The sequence below is a fragment of the Prionailurus viverrinus genome, chromosome B3 (assembly GCF_022837055.1).
Source record: "Prionailurus viverrinus isolate Anna chromosome B3, UM_Priviv_1.0, whole genome shotgun sequence".
NCBI lineage: Eukaryota > Metazoa > Chordata > Mammalia > Carnivora > Felidae > Prionailurus > Prionailurus viverrinus.
Window position 1 is genome coordinate 118,577,608 of NC_062566.1, and position 18,163 is coordinate 118,595,770.

The 18,163-nt window shown below is 46.3% G+C and overlaps 1 protein-coding gene across 6 annotated transcripts in view; it reads left to right on the forward strand.

The window, feature by feature from the left end:
- The first annotated feature begins 2,431 nt into the window (after positions 1-2,431).
- NRXN3 (neurexin 3) overlaps positions 2,432-18,163 on the forward strand; it is a 1,506,001-nt gene continuing 1,490,269 nt past the window's right edge. For all 6 annotated transcript variants that reach the window (XM_047863767.1, XM_047863768.1, XM_047863771.1 and 3 more), the window contains exon 1: positions 2,432-3,229. In XM_047863767.1, the coding sequence (XP_047719723.1) occupies positions 2,521-3,229 (709 nt within the window). In that variant the 5' untranslated portion in view covers positions 2,432-2,520. The remainder of the gene's footprint in view (positions 3,230-18,163) is intronic.

Sequence of the window (18,163 nt, forward strand, 5' to 3'; positions counted from 1 at the left end):
ATTCATCGAGAGTGGGTCATGTCTCATCCCTTAGCCTCCTGATAATCCACCTCTGGCTTCATGTCTTCTATTCACTCCATCCTAAAAGCATCGGCCTACTCGTTGTTCTTCACACATACCAGTTTGCTCTAGTCGCAAGGCCTTTGTTACTATTACTTCTGGGACATTCTTCCCATGGCTAATTCCCTCACTGTCTTTCAGGGCATTCTTTAAATCTCACTTTCTCAAAGACTCAGATTTGTGGTCTTTGACTATTTTCATGGTGTAAATACGCCTAGCATAGTTGGTTCCATGCTACTAAAGTGACCTTAACCAGTTCAAAAATTTCTGAAGTTTTAATGGTTGGCTCTGACAAGCCCACATGATTTACACTTCCATGCTGCTGTGTCTGTATTCTAGTTAAGCATCTTTTGTACTTCCGGAGGTAGTACATGCCACACTTCAGGAAGCACTGCTTGGACAAAATCATGTATAGAATAAAGGCTTTCCTTATGTTGGATTCAGTCAACCTCTTGTTGGTTTGATCTGTTTGTTCAGTGGGCATAGATGTTTGTTCCTGGTTAAGGAACATTTTCCTCTTCAAAGCAGGGGTAATAACCAGCTTTGCTAATGGCATCATCATAAAAATCGTGGACAGTAATGGTCTGATAGAGACTGTGGTGAATTACCGAATGTGCCAGTTAATAAGCAGCAATTTGAACAGCTCTTGGAAATTATACTCATTGCTCTTATGTGAACAAAGAAGTCTCCACTTGGCTAGGTGGGCCAGAGTCTGCCTTCAACATCTAGATCACCCACTTGACTGGGTTTTTGTGCACTTCCAATCAGTATAAAACATATGGAATGTGCTCTAGGTCTGTTGTATTCCTCATTTGTTGTTCATTCTAAGTTTTTGTAGTTTTTTTTAAAAAAGTACTTGTGGTTTTATATACTGCCCCTACTCCACAGACGTACATACACTCACATCAACAACAGTTCTTCCTATCCCTTTGTATCCAAAATAAGAAAGTAAAGAACCTAGTGTTTGATAACCTGCTATCATGCCAAGATCTTCCATACATGATCTCATGGTGTCCTCTCTCCAAACTTAGAAGTTATTTTCCTCTGCTTTATTAGTGAGGGAATAGAAGCTCAGATAGGTTAAGAAATTTGCTCAAAGCTCAGCATAAAAGAACCAGGTTTCAGACACAGCCTTTCTTTTTTAAGTCTCAAAACACATTTTTTCCTATAAGAACTTTTCACCAACATTTATTAAGAGATGAGAGTTGTTTTGTTCGTTACTCACTTTCTAATTTATTTTTGCTGATTTTTATAAATATTTCTTTCACAAACTTAAAAGTGGGAATCTGTCTTAGGCCGCCTACACCCAAGCATTGGATTGTCAAGTTGAAAAAGAAAAATCTAAAAAGAAATCAATGTCATTTCATGCCTCTTAATAGGTAAATAAGTTAAAATTATGTGTGTGTATTCAAGTGTATAAAATGTTAGTACTTAACTTAAAAATAAATTTTAGCTATGTGACCCTGTGATATGAATATTATAAAAATGTGCTGATATGGCTTTGGGAGTTTTGTACTATTTTTGCATATGGAAAAACTGTGTGCATCATTAGGCACTGAGCTCAGGGTCCTGCAACGGCTCTGGAGGAACCTGGGCCCTCTCTCCTGTTTGAAGCACCAGGCACGGGGGAATCCTTAGAATAGCCAGACTCATAGTCAGCGCTCCATCAATATTTGTGAATGAGATGCAGTATTTTCCTGACACCGCCCTAATCTTTCTTTCTTTTCTGCCCGCACCCCTTCTCCCTGCAGATCTTTTTCTGGAGTCCTGAGAGGCAGGTTATGGGCAGGACTGCCTCTGGTCCGCACCATGAAGTCTGAACCTGCTCCCGCTCTGCCCTGGGCCCTGCTCTGCCTGAGCACTCAGCTTTGGGCTGCCCTGCTCCCTGCAGCCCCCCGCTGCTAGGAGGTAAAACTTCAGGACTGGTCCTTGGCCTGTTTTTGCCTTTCACCTGGCTCACCTCACTGCTCACGCCTCCTCCATCACGGCACCCCCAGCCCAGCCCTCTCCCCGGCCTCCCCGGCTGGGGTGTTTGGGGGTCCTTTGGGAGGAGTGCAGTGCTGAAGGCTTCCTCCTGCTGTGGACCTTCTTCTCCTTGAATCAAGGCCTCCGGATCCACATGGATAGCTGAGATCTTTTCTTGGAGAAAGACACTTTGCTCCTCACTCTAATCCCACATTTTCCCACTTGACTTTCCTCCTCTTCTGCTCGGTCTTTCCCCCCCTGCTTCTTTATTGGATTTCTTGCTCGTGCACCCATCTGGGGCCGTCTTGTTCACTTTCCTTCTTCCTCACCCTCTGGATATTTGTGCGTGTGCCTCCTTCCTTTTGTGTGCTCTCTGTACCCACCCCCCCCCACCATCTCCTCTTCCTCTCTCCCTTCCCGCTGCCAAGGGGGATTGTTCCCCTCAGGGCTGTTCCTTGCCAGTCTGCTCCTCTGGCCTCAGTCCTGGCAGCCACAATGAGCTTCACTGCGCACTCGGTTTTCTTCACCCTGAAGGTGAGTGTCCTGCTGGGGTCACTGCTGGGGCTCTGCCTGGGCCTCGAGTTCATGGGCCTCCCCAACCAGTGGGCCCGTTACCTCCGCTGGGATGCCAGCACGCGCAGTGACCTGAGCTTCCAGTTCAAGACCAATGTCTCCACGGGGCTGCTCCTTTACCTGGACGATGGCGGCGTCTGTGACTTCCTCTGCCTTTCCCTGGCAGATGGCCGCGTACAGCTCCGCTTCAGCATGGACTGTGCGGAGACCGCTGTGCTGTCCAACAAGCAGGTGAATGACAGCAGCTGGCACTTCCTCATGGTGAGCCGGGACCGCCTGCGCACGGTGCTGGTGCTTGACGGTGAGGGCCAGGCGGGTGAGCTGCAGCCCCAGCGGCCCTACATGGATGTGGTCAGTGACTTGTTCCTTGGCGGAGTCCCCGCGGACATACGACCTTCTGCCCTGACCCTTGATGGAGTACAGGCCATGCCCGGCTTCAGAGGATTAATCCTGGATCTCAAATATGGCAACTCAGAGCCTCGGCTTCTGGGGAGCCAAGGTGTCCAGTTGGATGCTGAGGGACCCTGTGGTGAGCGTCCCTGTGAAAATGGTGGGATCTGCTTTCTCCTGGATGGCCACCCCACCTGTGACTGTTCCACCACTGGCTATGGTGGCAAGCTCTGCTCAGAAGGTAAGACCTTCTTCCCTAGTCCTCTCTTACTAGAGACCCACCCACTGCATTGGGTGAGGCCAAGACCATGGATAGAAACCACCACTATCGTTGAAGGGCATCTTTAGCTACATGTTGGATAATTGGGTCCCTTTGGAAATCCTTCGATTGTTCTCAATGGAAAACCCATCAGATCTTGGCAAGGAGAGAATCCTGGCTACTCAACCATGGGCTTCTTACTCAGATGTTTGGCTGTACTCAAAGGGCTAGATGGAGCAGGCTGAAGGGTGTGTGCCCCAGATCAGCTGCTTCCACTGCAGACAGCAGGGTTAGCACAGAGCAAGAATCTGATAGAAATGGGCAGTGTGGCTATCTCTGTCCCTCCTGATCCCTTGAGAGTTGGACCCTTGGGATGGGTGGGACACTCCTCATCACTTCCTCCTTAGTCCCCAGGAAAAAGAGTGCCCATGCCAAGGGGAATGAGGGTGGATGGATTGCAGGTCCATTCTTGGCCCGCCATCATCCCAGCCCTTCCATTTGCTTCTCATCCCACAGTCTTTGGGGAGGTTCCTGGAGGGTGGAGGAGGCAGCTGGGGATGGGACTACTCACCTCCTCATTCTAGCAGCAGGATTTTTCATATGAGGTTCCTCTTTCCTGTCCTCTTCCTCCTCTCCATGTACTGAGAATGGCCAGGAAGGCACAGAGACTGACAGGAGCCTTGTCTAGCCAAACCCCCAAGGGGGCTGGCAATACTCAGTATAGCCTTGACAAGCCTCTCAAGTTCAACCACAGCTTCCCAGGGAGAGGGAAGGTAAGGCTCATGCCTGAGGACTTAGATTGCCCTCACCTTATTCACCAAATTCTGACTGTATGGGATTAGATCCGAGAGAAGTGGCCCAGACTGTACTTTGACAAGTACCTAAAATCCAGATTCATGGACTCCAGGACTCATTGAAGGCCTGGCTTTGAGCAGGAGGAAGCACTGAAGTGACAAAGAATGTGAGAACTGACCACAGGGGTATGCATGTTGAGAGGCTGGAATGAGGAGGCAAAGTTTGATTTTCTCCTTTTTGAATCAAGCCCTGGATTCTTCTAGAAATGTTTTGCCATCCCATTCTGGTCTCTCCAGGAAGGTGGTGGGATGGTATAGGGCAGAACAGTGGTTCTCAACCTTGGCTTCGCGTATTAGGATCACTTGCAGGGTGGTTTAAAAACTCTCAGGCCACCCTATGGGCTAATTCAATCAGAATTTTGTAGGGGGTGGGATCCAATGTGTATTTTTAAACAGATTTCTTTTTTTTTTTTTTTAATTTTTTTTTTCAACGTTTATTTATTTTTGGGACAGAGAGAGACAGAGCATGAACGGGGGAGGGGCAGAGAGAGAGAGGGAGACACAGAATCGGAAACAGGCTCCAGGCTCTGAGCCATCAGCCCAGAGCCCGACGCGGGGCTCGAACTCACGGACCGCGAGATTGTGACCTGGCTGAAGTCGGACGCTTAACCGACTGCGCCACCCAGGCGCCCCAATCCAATGTGTATTTTTAAAGCTCCCCAGATGATTCTATTGTGCAGCTGAGATTGAGAACCAACAGGTCAAGAGAGGTCAGGTAGGTGGGGCTAGGTGAGTGTCCCAGCACTGACTTCCAGGATTTTTTCATTTTGGTGAGGCCCCTGCCTTGGGATTTGTAATTAAAAATAGTGTCTGTAGGTGTTCCTCAAGCCATCCCATAATAGCCCAACCCCTAAAGCAGGTTGTAATTCATATGAATTTTAACCACTCCTATTAAAAATGTTTTTTTTTTTTAAATCAAAGCAAAGTTTATTTCATAGGTGGTGGATGCTGGAGAGTAGGACACTTCGAGGATCTTGTTGGAGACCCCTTTGTAGGTCATGTAGGGGCTATTGTGGGAGCCCTTCCCAGGTCTCTGCTGCTTGTTTCCTCTGCTGGGCTGGGCATCACATCTTCCCTCCTGTGGCTGGGCTGCGGAAGAGGGAGATTCAAGACGTGCGTGCCACTTTTTATTGGCTTCTTTTTTTCCCCATGGAGCCCATTGGAAAAGTGGATGGGGAAGAGGACCCGAGGCCACCCCAGCCCACAAAGCCACTTTGGGAATGTGGTTATTGAAGCACTTCTTATAAGCAGGTGCCTTCTGGAGCTGACTCCGTTCCAAAGCTTCTTCGCTTTGGAGAAAGTTCTGCCTGAAGACGCTGACGTCTTGTTCGCCCAAAGGGTCTGCTCTGTTCTCAGAACTTGCATTGAAAGCTGGCATTCTTCCTTTCTAGGGACTAGGGTGTTTGCAAGTGTGTTGTTAACTTGCTGATTATCCCTGATTGCATTCTTTGTGTTTAAAAAGAACTCATTTCCTCTGGGCAGGTCTGGATCAGCACTTTTCTGCAGGAAGAATTTCCATACTGTATATGTATATGATTTGTCTTTTCTCTCTCTTTTGGTGTGTGTGTGTGTGTGTGTGTGTGTGTATGTGTGTGTGTGTGTGTGTGTTTCAGGTTTCCAGTAGCATTTCTTTAGAGCAGATTGTAGGCAGTCAATTTTTTAATAGCTAAATACAACATGGATATTTTAATAATAGTTCTTTCTGCAGGGTTCAGATCGTCTAGTGGCTGTGGATTGATACCTCTATCTGAAGAAGGCAAACACAGAGCACAGCTCATTTATTCTCCTGATACATAAATAGAGTAAATGAACTCTGTCGTAACAGTAACAGTTGGAACAGAGCAGTGCAAAGGTTGAGGTGAGGGTGGGTGTTGGGAGAGGTATCAGAATTGACTGTTGATAACTTGGAGTCTGTTGATCCTGGTAATTGTCATCATGTCTAATCAGTCACAAAAAATACATTACAGGCTTTTAGAAAATACCCGTTCTCTGTACACATAGTTAATTTTTAGCCAGTAAGCAGGAAAAGCTCACCTGTAAAATATTAAGGGGGACAAATTTAAGCAGATGTACCTAAAACAAGATCAATAGTCTAAACAAATGCCTACCCATTTGTCTAAAGATGATGTGGTGAGGTTGGCTGTGAGGATGCATCCACTCACTACTCTGCCTCCTTTCAGTTGTACATGTCATAGACCGGAAACCAGCATACTTATTCCCAGCTGTTGGTCCTGTGTGCCAGGCATCTATCTGATTGTCCCGATTTGTAGGATAGGCCTTGACATTTGATTGTGTGAGGGCTTGCACCCAGTTTGGAAGATCCATTTTTTACTTCATGCTTTAGCAGTTCAAGAACAGGAAGAGCTGGGAGGTCTCCTGCAGCTTCAGATGGATGTGGTCGGGGCCTGTCAGAGGCACTCTCTGTGGTCCATTAGCTTCTAGCATGCTGGTGGTATTGATGTTTGCTTGGCCTGTCTGGCTTTCCATGCCTTGATGGCTCCAGAATATCTCTGTGCTGCACCCTGGGAAGAATGCACAGATGGGCCTATCTCCCCTATGTGCTTTGGGCTCTTCTGATCCCCCATTGGGTGTCTTCTCTAGGAAGAACCTAGAAGATACTGGAGATGGTTGCTGTGGAAAAGTTGGGCCTAGGGGTTGGAGGTCCTGGACTCACTATCTTCTTTCATGTGGTGAAACGTTATTTTCTCTGGCTGCAGACTGAACTCCACACATCCTACTTGAGAAAAACTTCATTCCTAGGCTCCTAACTTAATTAATGGTCACATTGAACATTCTGGCACATGGTGGAGAAAAGGTCCCAGATTTTTACTTCCAGGTGTTATGTTTGTAAACAAAATGTTCCGGTGCTCAACTTTGGACTTGTTTGTGTAATCTTGCCTTTTTAGTAAGGGTCTTAGAGGACAGAAGAAGTGCAGGTAGTTCAATATGATTTTAAAATTAAACATATCTATTTTGGAATATAGTCGAGCTATGGCACAGCATATTCACTGGTTTTGATCTAGCCCAGTCTCCTGTTACCAGTATCCTGGAGCTCACTGGGCAATGAAGAGGTATCATGAGCTCCCCCAAAAGAGCTGTCCCCTCATGGGTCATTGAGAGTTTATTATTACCTTGAAATGAGTTGAAATTGATACTTTATTTTTAAACCATTCTTAGTTATGAATATGCATGTATTGAATTTCTTAACAACCTTATGGTCATGAAGAATTGATTTGCTCCCAAGGTGTGTACATTTCAGTAATAGTCTTACTGAGGAGCTCCTTGAGTATGAAGTCAGCCTGTTGCAGGTGGGGTAGGGCCAGGGAAAGATGGAGAAGGCATCACATGTTGATTTATCCTCCCAAGTCTCATTAAATGGGCCTACCTATATCACATACCACTTGTGTGTCCCCACTTTTAGGTTAATTCAGTGAAGAGTCATGAGGTCCTATTCAGTTGGGGGAAAACATGCTCATTGTCTATCTCTTCCTGCTGACTTGGGCAGGGGCCCAAACCAGAAGCTGCAGTCTTGAGTCTTAGCTCTTAACTTCTCAGGTGGTGTGATCCGACAGTGAGGTACAGCGGTGGGTGTTGGTGGAAGGGGCCCGAGCCTTATTACAAGCACACGGTTGAGTGGTACCTACTGGCCTCCCTTTCCCATCCCTTCAGCTGTCTGCAGCTGCAGGTTGGTTGGATTGATGGCTCAACACCACTGTGTGGCCTTGGTATGCCTTCCTGAAAGTGAATTTTAATTACTTTTCTTTTTACTGAGGATTTTGTGACTCTTCCCCCATTTATCCAAGCCAGAACTGGGATGGAATGGTGTACCAAGAGACTGATTTCCCCTGAGCGTTTACCAAGGGCCAAAGGCTTCCAATGCTGAAGTTAAGGTTCTAGTGATTGCCCCAGCTGATCCTCCATTTCTGGGCATTTGTGTAAAAACACAAACATCTCCCTCCCCATCCCCAGTGCACATCCTGCTGGAATTGTAACATGGCAGTGTTGTTCCTAAACCATGTCAACCCTGCATGGCTTGGGGATAGGGATGGGGGTGGGAGCTGCAGGGGAGTGGTGAGCAATCAGTAAAGACTATCTCTTCAGAATCCTTCTCCCCAGTATGGAGACTGTGGCACAGAAGCAAGGGCTTACAACATGCACAAAGGAGAACTGCGGCTTCTGAGACTTGATTCCCACCCAGCATTCAGGCGTTAGGTGGGACCAGCCCAGCCAGCCAGCAGGGGCTGTCGCTAAACGGAGCCTGAATAGGGGTCTGATTGCTCCTTTTTCCTTCTCTCCTTCTGATTACCAAGTGAGATTTCCTGGGTATGCTGTATGCTAAATGGCAGAACAGCCGCCTGCCACTTGCACCAATTATCCCTCTTTTAACTGCCGAGGGAAGAGCAATTTTTTTATACACCCCCCCCCCACCCCACAGTAGCATCTCTGCCTCCTTTAAAGAAATAAGAGTGTTTTTCCTTGTTCCCCCTTCAGGGGGGTGAGAACAGTCTTCTGTCTCCCTTTGCAGAATCCATACACCAGCTGCAGGCTACAAAGGGGGTGAACACGGGGTAAATGCTTCGTCCGAATTCAGTGGGGTTGAGGGTTACCCAGGCATTTTGCCAAGAGCCTTGGAGTGGCACGTGAGCTTGCATTTGCATTTGGTAATGAGACACCACAGGCCCAGCACCAGGGGCTAATTATCTTCGTGGCCCCTATCTTCCTTTGCAGGCTGTCAGGGAAAGATGGTTTCCAGTTCCTAGGGCAGCTGCCCATCAGCTGGGTCCTCTGCCCTTTTTGCAGGACAGAAGAGATAGGGTGTATGCTTGGGGGATGGGGCCAACATACTCTCCCTGCAGTGGGTGTCCTGTGCAACAAGGCCCAGAGGTGGAACTTGAGCGAGAGGCTTCAGGGCAGGGCTGTGAGGGTCAGGAACCCTTCCTTGGATAAAAATAATAATGATGTCAGTATTACTATTATCGAATGCCATCATGTGCCTGACAGCCTAGGTGCTTTATGCGCATTGTCTCATCTAATCCTCATGGCACTCCTATGTGGTTGATATCATTAGCCTCACTTTACAGATGAGGAAAGTGAGGAGCAAAGAAATTTGGAACTTGAAGAAGGTTTAGTGTAGTCTTAAGAGCATGGCTTCTGGAATGAAAAAGATTGGACTTAAATCTGGGCTTGTCCAGTTATAAGTTGTGTGTCTTTGGAGAAAGTTTTAGAAGATTCAGTATGCTCATCAATAATCGTAATAATTAATAGCAGCTAACATTCAAGGAGTATCTACACTATATTGACTGCTGTGCATGAGTTAACTTTTATAACCCTCACAGCCACTCAACACACTATCGTTCTCATTTTGTAGACAAGGAAGTTAAGGGACGAGAGGTTCAATAATCTGTCCAAGGTCACACAGCTAATAAGAGGCAAAGCTGAGGTTTGTATCTAGGTGGACTGGCTTCACAGACCACACTTAACCACTGTACCATCCTGCCTTGCAGTGAATCAGGATAAGAAATTGTACGTCGTGGAGTTGTCGAGAGCATGAAAGCAGATGAAATGTACGGAGTTATCAGCAAAGTCTCTGGGAAAGAACAAGTCCTGACTCTGGGCTGTTGGTCTTCCTGGTGCTTGTAAGAATGAACTGTGTGTCAATTTGGTCTTGTAGAAGGTTTGATGCTCCCCTTTGAGTACTCCCACCTCTGCCATTTTCCTGCATCCCAGTTTGAGAAATGGTAGAAACAAAAGGAGGGGAATTCAGTTTCATTGCCATTTTGCCCCTGCCTGAGAGCCAATGATAATGGTTGTGCCTGTTGGACCATATTTAGAACTCTTTGCAAACCTGTGGTGTTCTGGCCCCCATAGCAACACAATGAGGCAGGTAGCACAGGCTTTACCATCCCACTGAAAAGTGAGGAGACCCAGACATGAGGCTTCAGTGAACTTGTGGGTATGAGGGCAAGTTTGGATGCTGTCTGTTTGGCGGGTGTCTCTGGGACCTAAAAACCCAGATTCCCAACGTGGCATTTTATTTCTGCTCCTAGGCTCCCTTCATTAACACAAATGGCCTGTGTCTCCATTGTGAAATGGAGCGTTGCCTCCCTGGATGCTGGTGATAAGCAAAATGTCAAACTCCTGGTGTAGGAGGTTATCAGCTCGGCCAGTCCCAAGGAGCCTTACTCCTCCCAGACAGACAGAAAGCGAGAATATGAGAGAATGAGAGAGGATGAAATGAATGTGTCTGAGTATTCAATTCCCACCCTCAAGACCCTGGTTTGAAGTGAAGTGACTGGGGATTGGACCCATGGGTCATGAGGCATTTGGAGCACAACTACACCACGCTGGAGCATCGCTGGACAGCATGACCTCTTCAGACTTAACCTTTGGTTTCCCAAGTACCAGGAATTGCCCAGCACCACACCCAGGGTTGGCGGTAAAAGATGGAGCTCCTGGATTATTCTGTCAGACTCCTTCTTGCTTTCCTGCTGCCTTCCGACTGTCTTCACAGCTAACAAAACCAAACTCTCTTTCTCTGTGTTTGTGCTTCTCTTTCCCTTTGTGTGTGGGGGAGGGGAATCAATACAGAGGCGGATTTAACCAGGAAACAAAACCTTTCATATATCCTCACTTGCATGGTCCCTTTCAAGGTGCCATACTTAATGCTGTATTTGTGATTTTTTTTTCTTAAGGAATCCCTGGTATCATCAGCTTCCAGCTCCACCTCTGTGGATCCGCCTCTGTTAAGACTTGTTGCTGTCCAGTGACAGCAATGTTGCTCTGGGTGTACATGTGATTCCCCAGTGGCCTATGACCCTTCATCACAGACACACTTTCCTTCACTTCATAACCGGCAGGGCAGGAAGAGCCTTGGAGGGGGAGTGTGGAAGATGAGGGGCATCTAGGAATGTTATATGGGGAGGCATCTAGGATATCCAGTGGGCAGAGAGAGGCCATGTCTAGAAATGTTTATTGTTGATACAGAGGAAAGTGCTGGTGTTTAAAAAGAGAGGGCACCCGCATCCTCCTCCTGAGGTTTTCCCAGCTATAGTTGGGATGTTTGGTTCGCTGCGGCTCACTGGGGGGCTGTGTTACAGGTGACAGGCTGTGGCTGACAGAGGAGAGGGACAAAGCGTGGCTAGGCAGGCCTGTCTCCGTGATCTATTTGGGAACTGACAGTGCCAGTGGGTTGTCATTACTGCCGTTGTTCTCCAGAAATTGATGTCTTTGGGTAACCTATTTGAAAGCAATACAGGGCCCTCTTTAAATGTGTCATCATCTATATCTGCTCTCAGACCTCCACTGCTGTCCACAATGTTCCTAAATAATGCATTTTGCAATTAAAAAAATTTTTTTTTAGTTCAGGAACCAATACTAGCAAGCTTTTAAAAACAAATTGATCTCACAGTCATCTGGCCAAACTGCCCAGCTCTGCTCTGTGTTAAAACTTACTTCACACGTGGTCCTACAAACGGCTAATGTTTCAGCTCTTTGGGGGGAAAAACACTGTACTCTGTGAGGGTACACAAGGGCCTGAAGAGGATGGAGATGAAAGAAAGGCAGGGACATGAGCTGGAGGCAACATGAGGCTCTTGGTTTAAGCTGTGACATGCACTTAGGATCCTTTGGGTTTAACTGAGGCTCTTATTTAAGTATCTTTGCACCTAAGATGACTCTGAGGAGCTTTTCTGTCAAGTTTCTCCACGAGACTCTCTACGTCTGATCTTCTGATATTTTTGCCTCTTGACTGCTGGTTTAGTTCTCCTGAAGTGGCTCTATTTGCAGGTGCAAAGTTCTTAGAAGACAGAATCTCAATAGTCCCGTGGTTGTTGGCAACACTTGGGTTGGTGTCTTTGCTGTCTCAGGCAGAGTGTTCCAGGCAATCCCATACCCTCTTCTCCAGGTATTATTGGGAATGTGTTACCTGCAGCCCCAGGAGAATAGACAAAGTGCAGCGAGAGAGTGTTGAGCTTTTTAGTTAATAAGTTGCTTTAAAATAAAAACAATACCCCTCTTGTGAGGAGGGACCGGCCAGGCTGAAATCACATGTGTGCGATCCAAACAGTGGGAACAGGGCTGGCAAGGCTGGGAACTTGCCACATTCTCATGATTTTTTCCTTCCTCCTCATTCTCTCAGGCTTCTTTCCTTTCCAGAAGGGGTCCTGTCTCTTACATGGCTAGCTTGGACTGCTAAAGGAAGCGGGAAGGGTGAGCTTAAAGGATGGTAAGCCTCTCACCTGTGGGATTCCTAAAAGACTAATCTTCCCCTAGAATACTTGCTCCACCTAGATCAGGAGAGGCAAGGCTGGAGTTTAGGCTCAGGAGATGTGCTGTGAGCCCCTTCTCAGATTTGAGGAGGCACACTGAAATTTGGGGGGACCCTGGTGCTGGGGAAGAAATATTCTGCGAGGGATGGAGCACAGATCCCGTGATCCATTTAGAGGACAGTGAGGCATTTACATTGCCTTCTGGTCCTGGCTTTGCCTATGTAACGCACTGGAAACCAAGGTACATTGTAAAGAATCGTGGGATGATAACTTTGGAGGGGATTTTAAGGATCTTTGGGTCTAACTACCCATTTTCCACCCTCTTCTCCACTGTGTAAGACATATTTCCTCCTCTCCAAAATACCCCTAGTCAAATGCAGTGGTGGATGGGGGCTCAGTGCCTTTCAGGGCAGCCTAATGTATCTCTCTGTGGTCACTCCTGAGGGTCAGGGAGCTAGCTTTTCCTACATCAGGCTGCGGTCGGCCTGTAGCCACGTCCTCACTGGTCCCCATTCTGATTAAAGCAGTCTGACCTTTGCAGTGGGCCTTGTGGGTGAGGGGATGGGTGGGTCATAACATTTCTGGATGCTGCTCTGCAAGAATTAACTCTTGTGTCAAGTAAAAGTCATACGGGATTCTCTAATATGGCACTAGCGGCCTGCACATCACAGAGTTATTTAGAATTAACTGCTTGAGATTAATCTTAAACAACGTGGGAGGGACTGATGTGGGAACAGACTCTGAGGTAAGCAGGTGATTCATGCTCTAGTCATTTTGTTCCTAGGGCTCTTGCACTCTGGAAGATTCATGGTTGGCCCCATCTCTGGCTCTATTGTCTGTGCCTCATTTCACCCCCCTAAGATGTCCCATCTTCCTCCACACCCCGCTGGCTTTGCAGCATCTCTGCTTTTCCTGGGAGCCCCCTGGAAATCTCTAATGGCTCGGCAATAAGATAGACGTTCTAGAATGCTATGGAGTAGCATAAAGTGGAATTGGATTGGTCTAGCTTAGCAAGCCCATCCTGGCATCCAGGGTCAGACACCCCAATAGACATCAAGGTTTTGCTAAAAAGCCTAACAGAATGGTTTTTAGAAAAGAAGATCATAAAACGAAGCAGTATCAAGTAGCTACCTCTGGAAACTGGCCTTGGAAACAAATGCCCGATCCAAAAATGCTTCTGTTCTGCCAGGTTGCCCTGGGTTTCCCATGTTTTTGGCCCTGTTGGGCAAAAGTCTCTTAGGGAGAGGGATTAGGCAGGGCTAGAACATGTTCCTCTCACATTGGCATAGACTGTAAACCTGCCAAGCAAATTCCATCCTGCAACCTAAAGGGGACGAGGCTAGCCTGGCGCTCAGCCACCTCCTCACTGGTGGTCATTTTACTGACACTGCAGCAAAGAATGGAGAACTCATCTCATAATTTTCTGATTTAAAATAGTTTACTTTTAAGAGCAAAGCCCACAGATGCCATTTTGACCCTAAACTTGAAATGTATCCAGAGTCATCAGCTTCTACTCCGGGGTCTCATTGTCCATCCAGGTTCTCTGGACTACACACATGTGCTGGGAAGTGGGCATGACCACATCACATGGTCATGTGAGAATTGGCACGTGGGCAGATGGTTGGGTTTTAGTTGCTGTAGAAAACTTTGCTGTTTGCTCTTCCTGATGTTGAGTGTTCAGCCTTGTGTTAATGCAGATTGGGGCTGTTTTTCCCCCATGTAGAATATATAACCAGTGGCTACATTTTAATGTGTCTCTTGGCTCCCTTTGGCTTTCACGTCCTTAATGCAAGTTGCAATAACTCAGTTGAGTTTCCTGATTCTTGTTGCAGGAGTATATATAAGGAGGCGCTCTCTTTGAGAACTCTAAGACATGAAACCAAGGGAAAACGCTGTTTCTCTTTGTTAATTACTGCATGTACAGGCTTGGTGCTAAACCACTGGAGTGTGACAGACAGCAGTTGCTCAATAAATATTGCATTAATAAAGCACATTCTGTGTGTATATATGTGCGCTTTCATGTTTTGTATGCATGCGCTGGTGTCTGCGTTCATGTGCTAACACACGTGATGGATGGATATAGGTTCCCAGGAATGTGAGTTTAGTAATACCTGTTTAACACTTTAACTGGTGGTGTATCAGATATGACTTGGACTGCAGTGGGCAGTAGGCACTGGAAATGCCTCCTCTCTTTGAATGGAAAGAGTGGCATGTTTACTGTGGGGCAGTTTTCATCGAATCTGTGTCAAGTGCATACACTTTCTACCTGGTTTGATCTAGTTGAAGACAGACTAGAAAGAATTTCTTGTTTGTTTACAAACCAGTGGTTTCCTGTAACAATTACAGGCAGCAGCCAGCCTGGGACCATGTAAATGCTTGTGCAGTGGCTGTTTGAGGCAGACATGTGGTTGTCACTGGAGATGGAGAGGCCCCATTAGCTTGTGTGGATTCCCTAGAGAAGATGAGGCTCACTGGGGACGGGATAATTGTCCTCGGATATCAGAAGAGCTGCCACGAAGAAGAGGAAGCGGATACTGAGTGGGAGGGTTGAGAGATCAGAGCTACAGAGAAAGAATCCTGATGCTAAGAGCTGTCGGACCATGCCTCCCCCCATCTCTGGAGGGAATGCAGCAGGTGCTGGGGCGACACCTGTCAGTGTGTGCTGGTGTGTACGTGCCTTCACACTAAGGATGCCGTGGTTCTGAGGGTCTCGGCCTCCAGGCCCACCCTTATGTTTGATCATGTTCATCCTCTGCCTTTCAGGGGGTGGGGGTGAGAAGATTATTCTCTAGATCATTGGCCTTAAAAATGGGGCATATGCAGGACCATTCTTTGGGATATGTATAGTTAACTTATATACAAATTATTTATAACTAGATAAACATCTCTTGCGACAACATATTAAAGTTATTTTTTCTAATAGGCAGTTTGTTCAGAAAGGTTTAGAGGCCACTGATCAATACTAAAATTTGTATTTATCTCTCTTTAGTTGATTGTAGTTACTCTTGGCCTCCTGTTACAATTCCTTCCCCCCGGGGGCTTGCAGTTTTCAGGTGGAGGCTGACACCAGGGATATGTGTTGGGCTCTTGTCCTCTGTCTTTAGCCCTGTGTGTGGTGGTCTTGTTGACCTGGCCAGGTGGTTTTGGAGGGTCCCATGGGAACATATTCTGGTCATACCTCCCTCCTTCAGGGGCCTCACTGTTTGGAATTCCTAATACTATCTCAGAGCTTCTTTCAGCATAAAATCGTGGCATTTTCAGGGGCAAATTTGGCTTATGGAAGAGAACAAAGTCTTTGAGGTATCATCAAGCATTTATAAAGCAGTTCTTGACATATAATCATCTATTTTTTTTGGAGTAGGCCATCTATTTACTGGAATAAGTATATTCTGTGATTAGGCATTCACAGAGGGAGTGCCTATTATGTACCAGGGAGGTCCCTGCCCACGTGGAGCTTGTGGTCTAGTTGGGAAGCCTGTCAGGCAAAGAAGGACAGCATGCAGTAGAGCCACTAAAGTACCAGGTAGAATGTTAATAGAGTAGCTCCAAAAGCGGCGTCCCACCCTGCTTGGGATGGGAGGATATTTCACAGTCAGACTTAGAAGTTTTATTTGGTAGACTGTTGGGGAAAGGACATTTCAGGGCAGCCCTGTGAACCAGTTATTTGCAGTAGTTAATGTGGCTGGATTGAAGGATGGAGGCCAATGGGAAAATAATGAGAGGAGGCATTAGGCAGGGTGGATCTCAATGCTTTGTAAGGATTTTGGACATTATTTTTTTCCTGCAGTTGAGGGCTATTGGAAGTTTTTCAGTTGAGTAGTAACAGATTTGAATTTTAGAAAGATGGCCCTAGGGGCAGTTTGCATGATGGATTGGCTGGCTATTGTAAGGCTTAAAGCAGAGAGGCTAGGTGGAGGCTATTGTATGGTTTTGTTGAGAGAGAAGTCTATACCAAAGGAGTAGTGATGAAAGAAGGGTCAATTGCAGAGATGTTAAGAAAAAGAACTTAATAGTTGGAAAGGCAATGACTTTGAGCGGTGTTGGATTTGTGCTGCCTGGCTCTGCCACATACTAGCTGTGCAAACTTGGATAAAGGACAACTTCTCTGTGTTTTAATTTCACCATCTGTGAAATGGGTGTAATAATAGTGCTCGCCATTTAGGATTGCTATGAGGTTTTACTGAATTCTCATGGAGAATTCTTAGGACAACACTTGGCACGTAGTAAGCATTCAGTGAATGTTAACCATTATTACTAATTAGCATCAATTATTCTTCAAAAGGCGAAGGAAGAGCATTGATGATGTGCTCTGGTTGTAGGTATAACTAGGGCAGGAAAGTCAGTGGGAGGAACAGATCTGGCATGAAGACAAGAGGGGGGTAATAATCAATTTTGGTTTGTCTGTCTGTAACCCACCTTCTCTTTTGACTCTGTAAGATACTTGCAAGGAGATGTGCAGAAGCAGGTGGGGGCGATGGTTGTTCTAGGGGGGAGGGTGGGATTGGATATAGATGTCAGAGTTGTTGTGGGGGTGAAAGAAGGCTTACACATGGATGAGGTTGTCTAGGCAAAGAGTATAATTCAGAGGGGAAGAAGGTACAGAACCTTTGGGAAGCTTAATATTTATATATAGTAGAAAAAAAGGAATCTGTGACCTTGATGAAAGCAGATGACCAGAGATGTAGAAGGAAACTAGGAACAAAGGAAAGTTCCTTAAAATTCTTCACTGGTCTATAAATGAAAGAGTACTCCTTAACCTCGTTGGAGTTGGGACACTGATTTGAATGTAGTAGAACAGCATCAAAAGATTACATAGTTTAATTTTAAAACTATTCACATTGGCCTTTCTTCTACCTTCAATCTAGTGTGTTCTGTTCATTTGAGAAAATTTCTACAAATAGGAAGTGAAGTCTTGGATAGAGATGGTGAAACTGAGGGTTTTGGATGTTTGCATGATGGAATTTCTGGCTCCCAGAATATCAGAATCCTGTGGGAATCAAGGACTCAAAGATCTGAAAGAAACAAATCCAAAGAAAAAGAAATGACTTGCCTAAGACCAACCAGTTGGCATTCTTATTTGTGCTTTGCATTTGAGACCATGTGATTAAACATGAAATGCCTTGTCTATGTTTTTCTTGGAGCTGGGCATTGAACTCTTGAGGATACCAGCACTGGCACTTGGTTCAAAGCCATGCACCTTTTCCTGGGATTAGGCAAGAGATCTTCTAACTCTGGTCCTTGTAAACTAAAAGAGCAAGATCCTCCACATAGGGGGCTTTGGAAGCCCCTGGCTCAGCAGCCAGTGATGTAAATGCTGGTAATTAATTCACTTGTGGTTTTTCTACCTTTGCCATGGGTGGGGTGTTTGGAAAGGGAGCAAAATCATTTCTTAAGGAAATTGAGGCTCTCTTCTAGTTGCCTGCTTGCTGCCTTCCTCCTGTCTCTGACTCTCCAGGGCTGGGGGTGGGTGCTGTGTCCGTTCTCCGAATGCTTGCTGTGCAGCACAGTTTTCCAGGAATTTCAGGACATAGGAATTTTCACCCAGCTGTGTTGTGTGTTGCTGTTCAGCAATCTGAAGTTGCTTATCCAGCACAAGTCAGAATGGGGAGCCTGGGGAGGAGGGGGAACGCCTTCGAACATTTTTCTAAGCAGAAGAAATTGAGGTGTTAGGGGCCCAGCTGGCGTGTGATAGGAACCAAGAAATGGAGCCTACGTGAGCATGCATGCCCACATGAAATCTCTTACTGATGATGTTATTCCAGAGGTACTTCTTTCCACACCCTTGACACCAATGA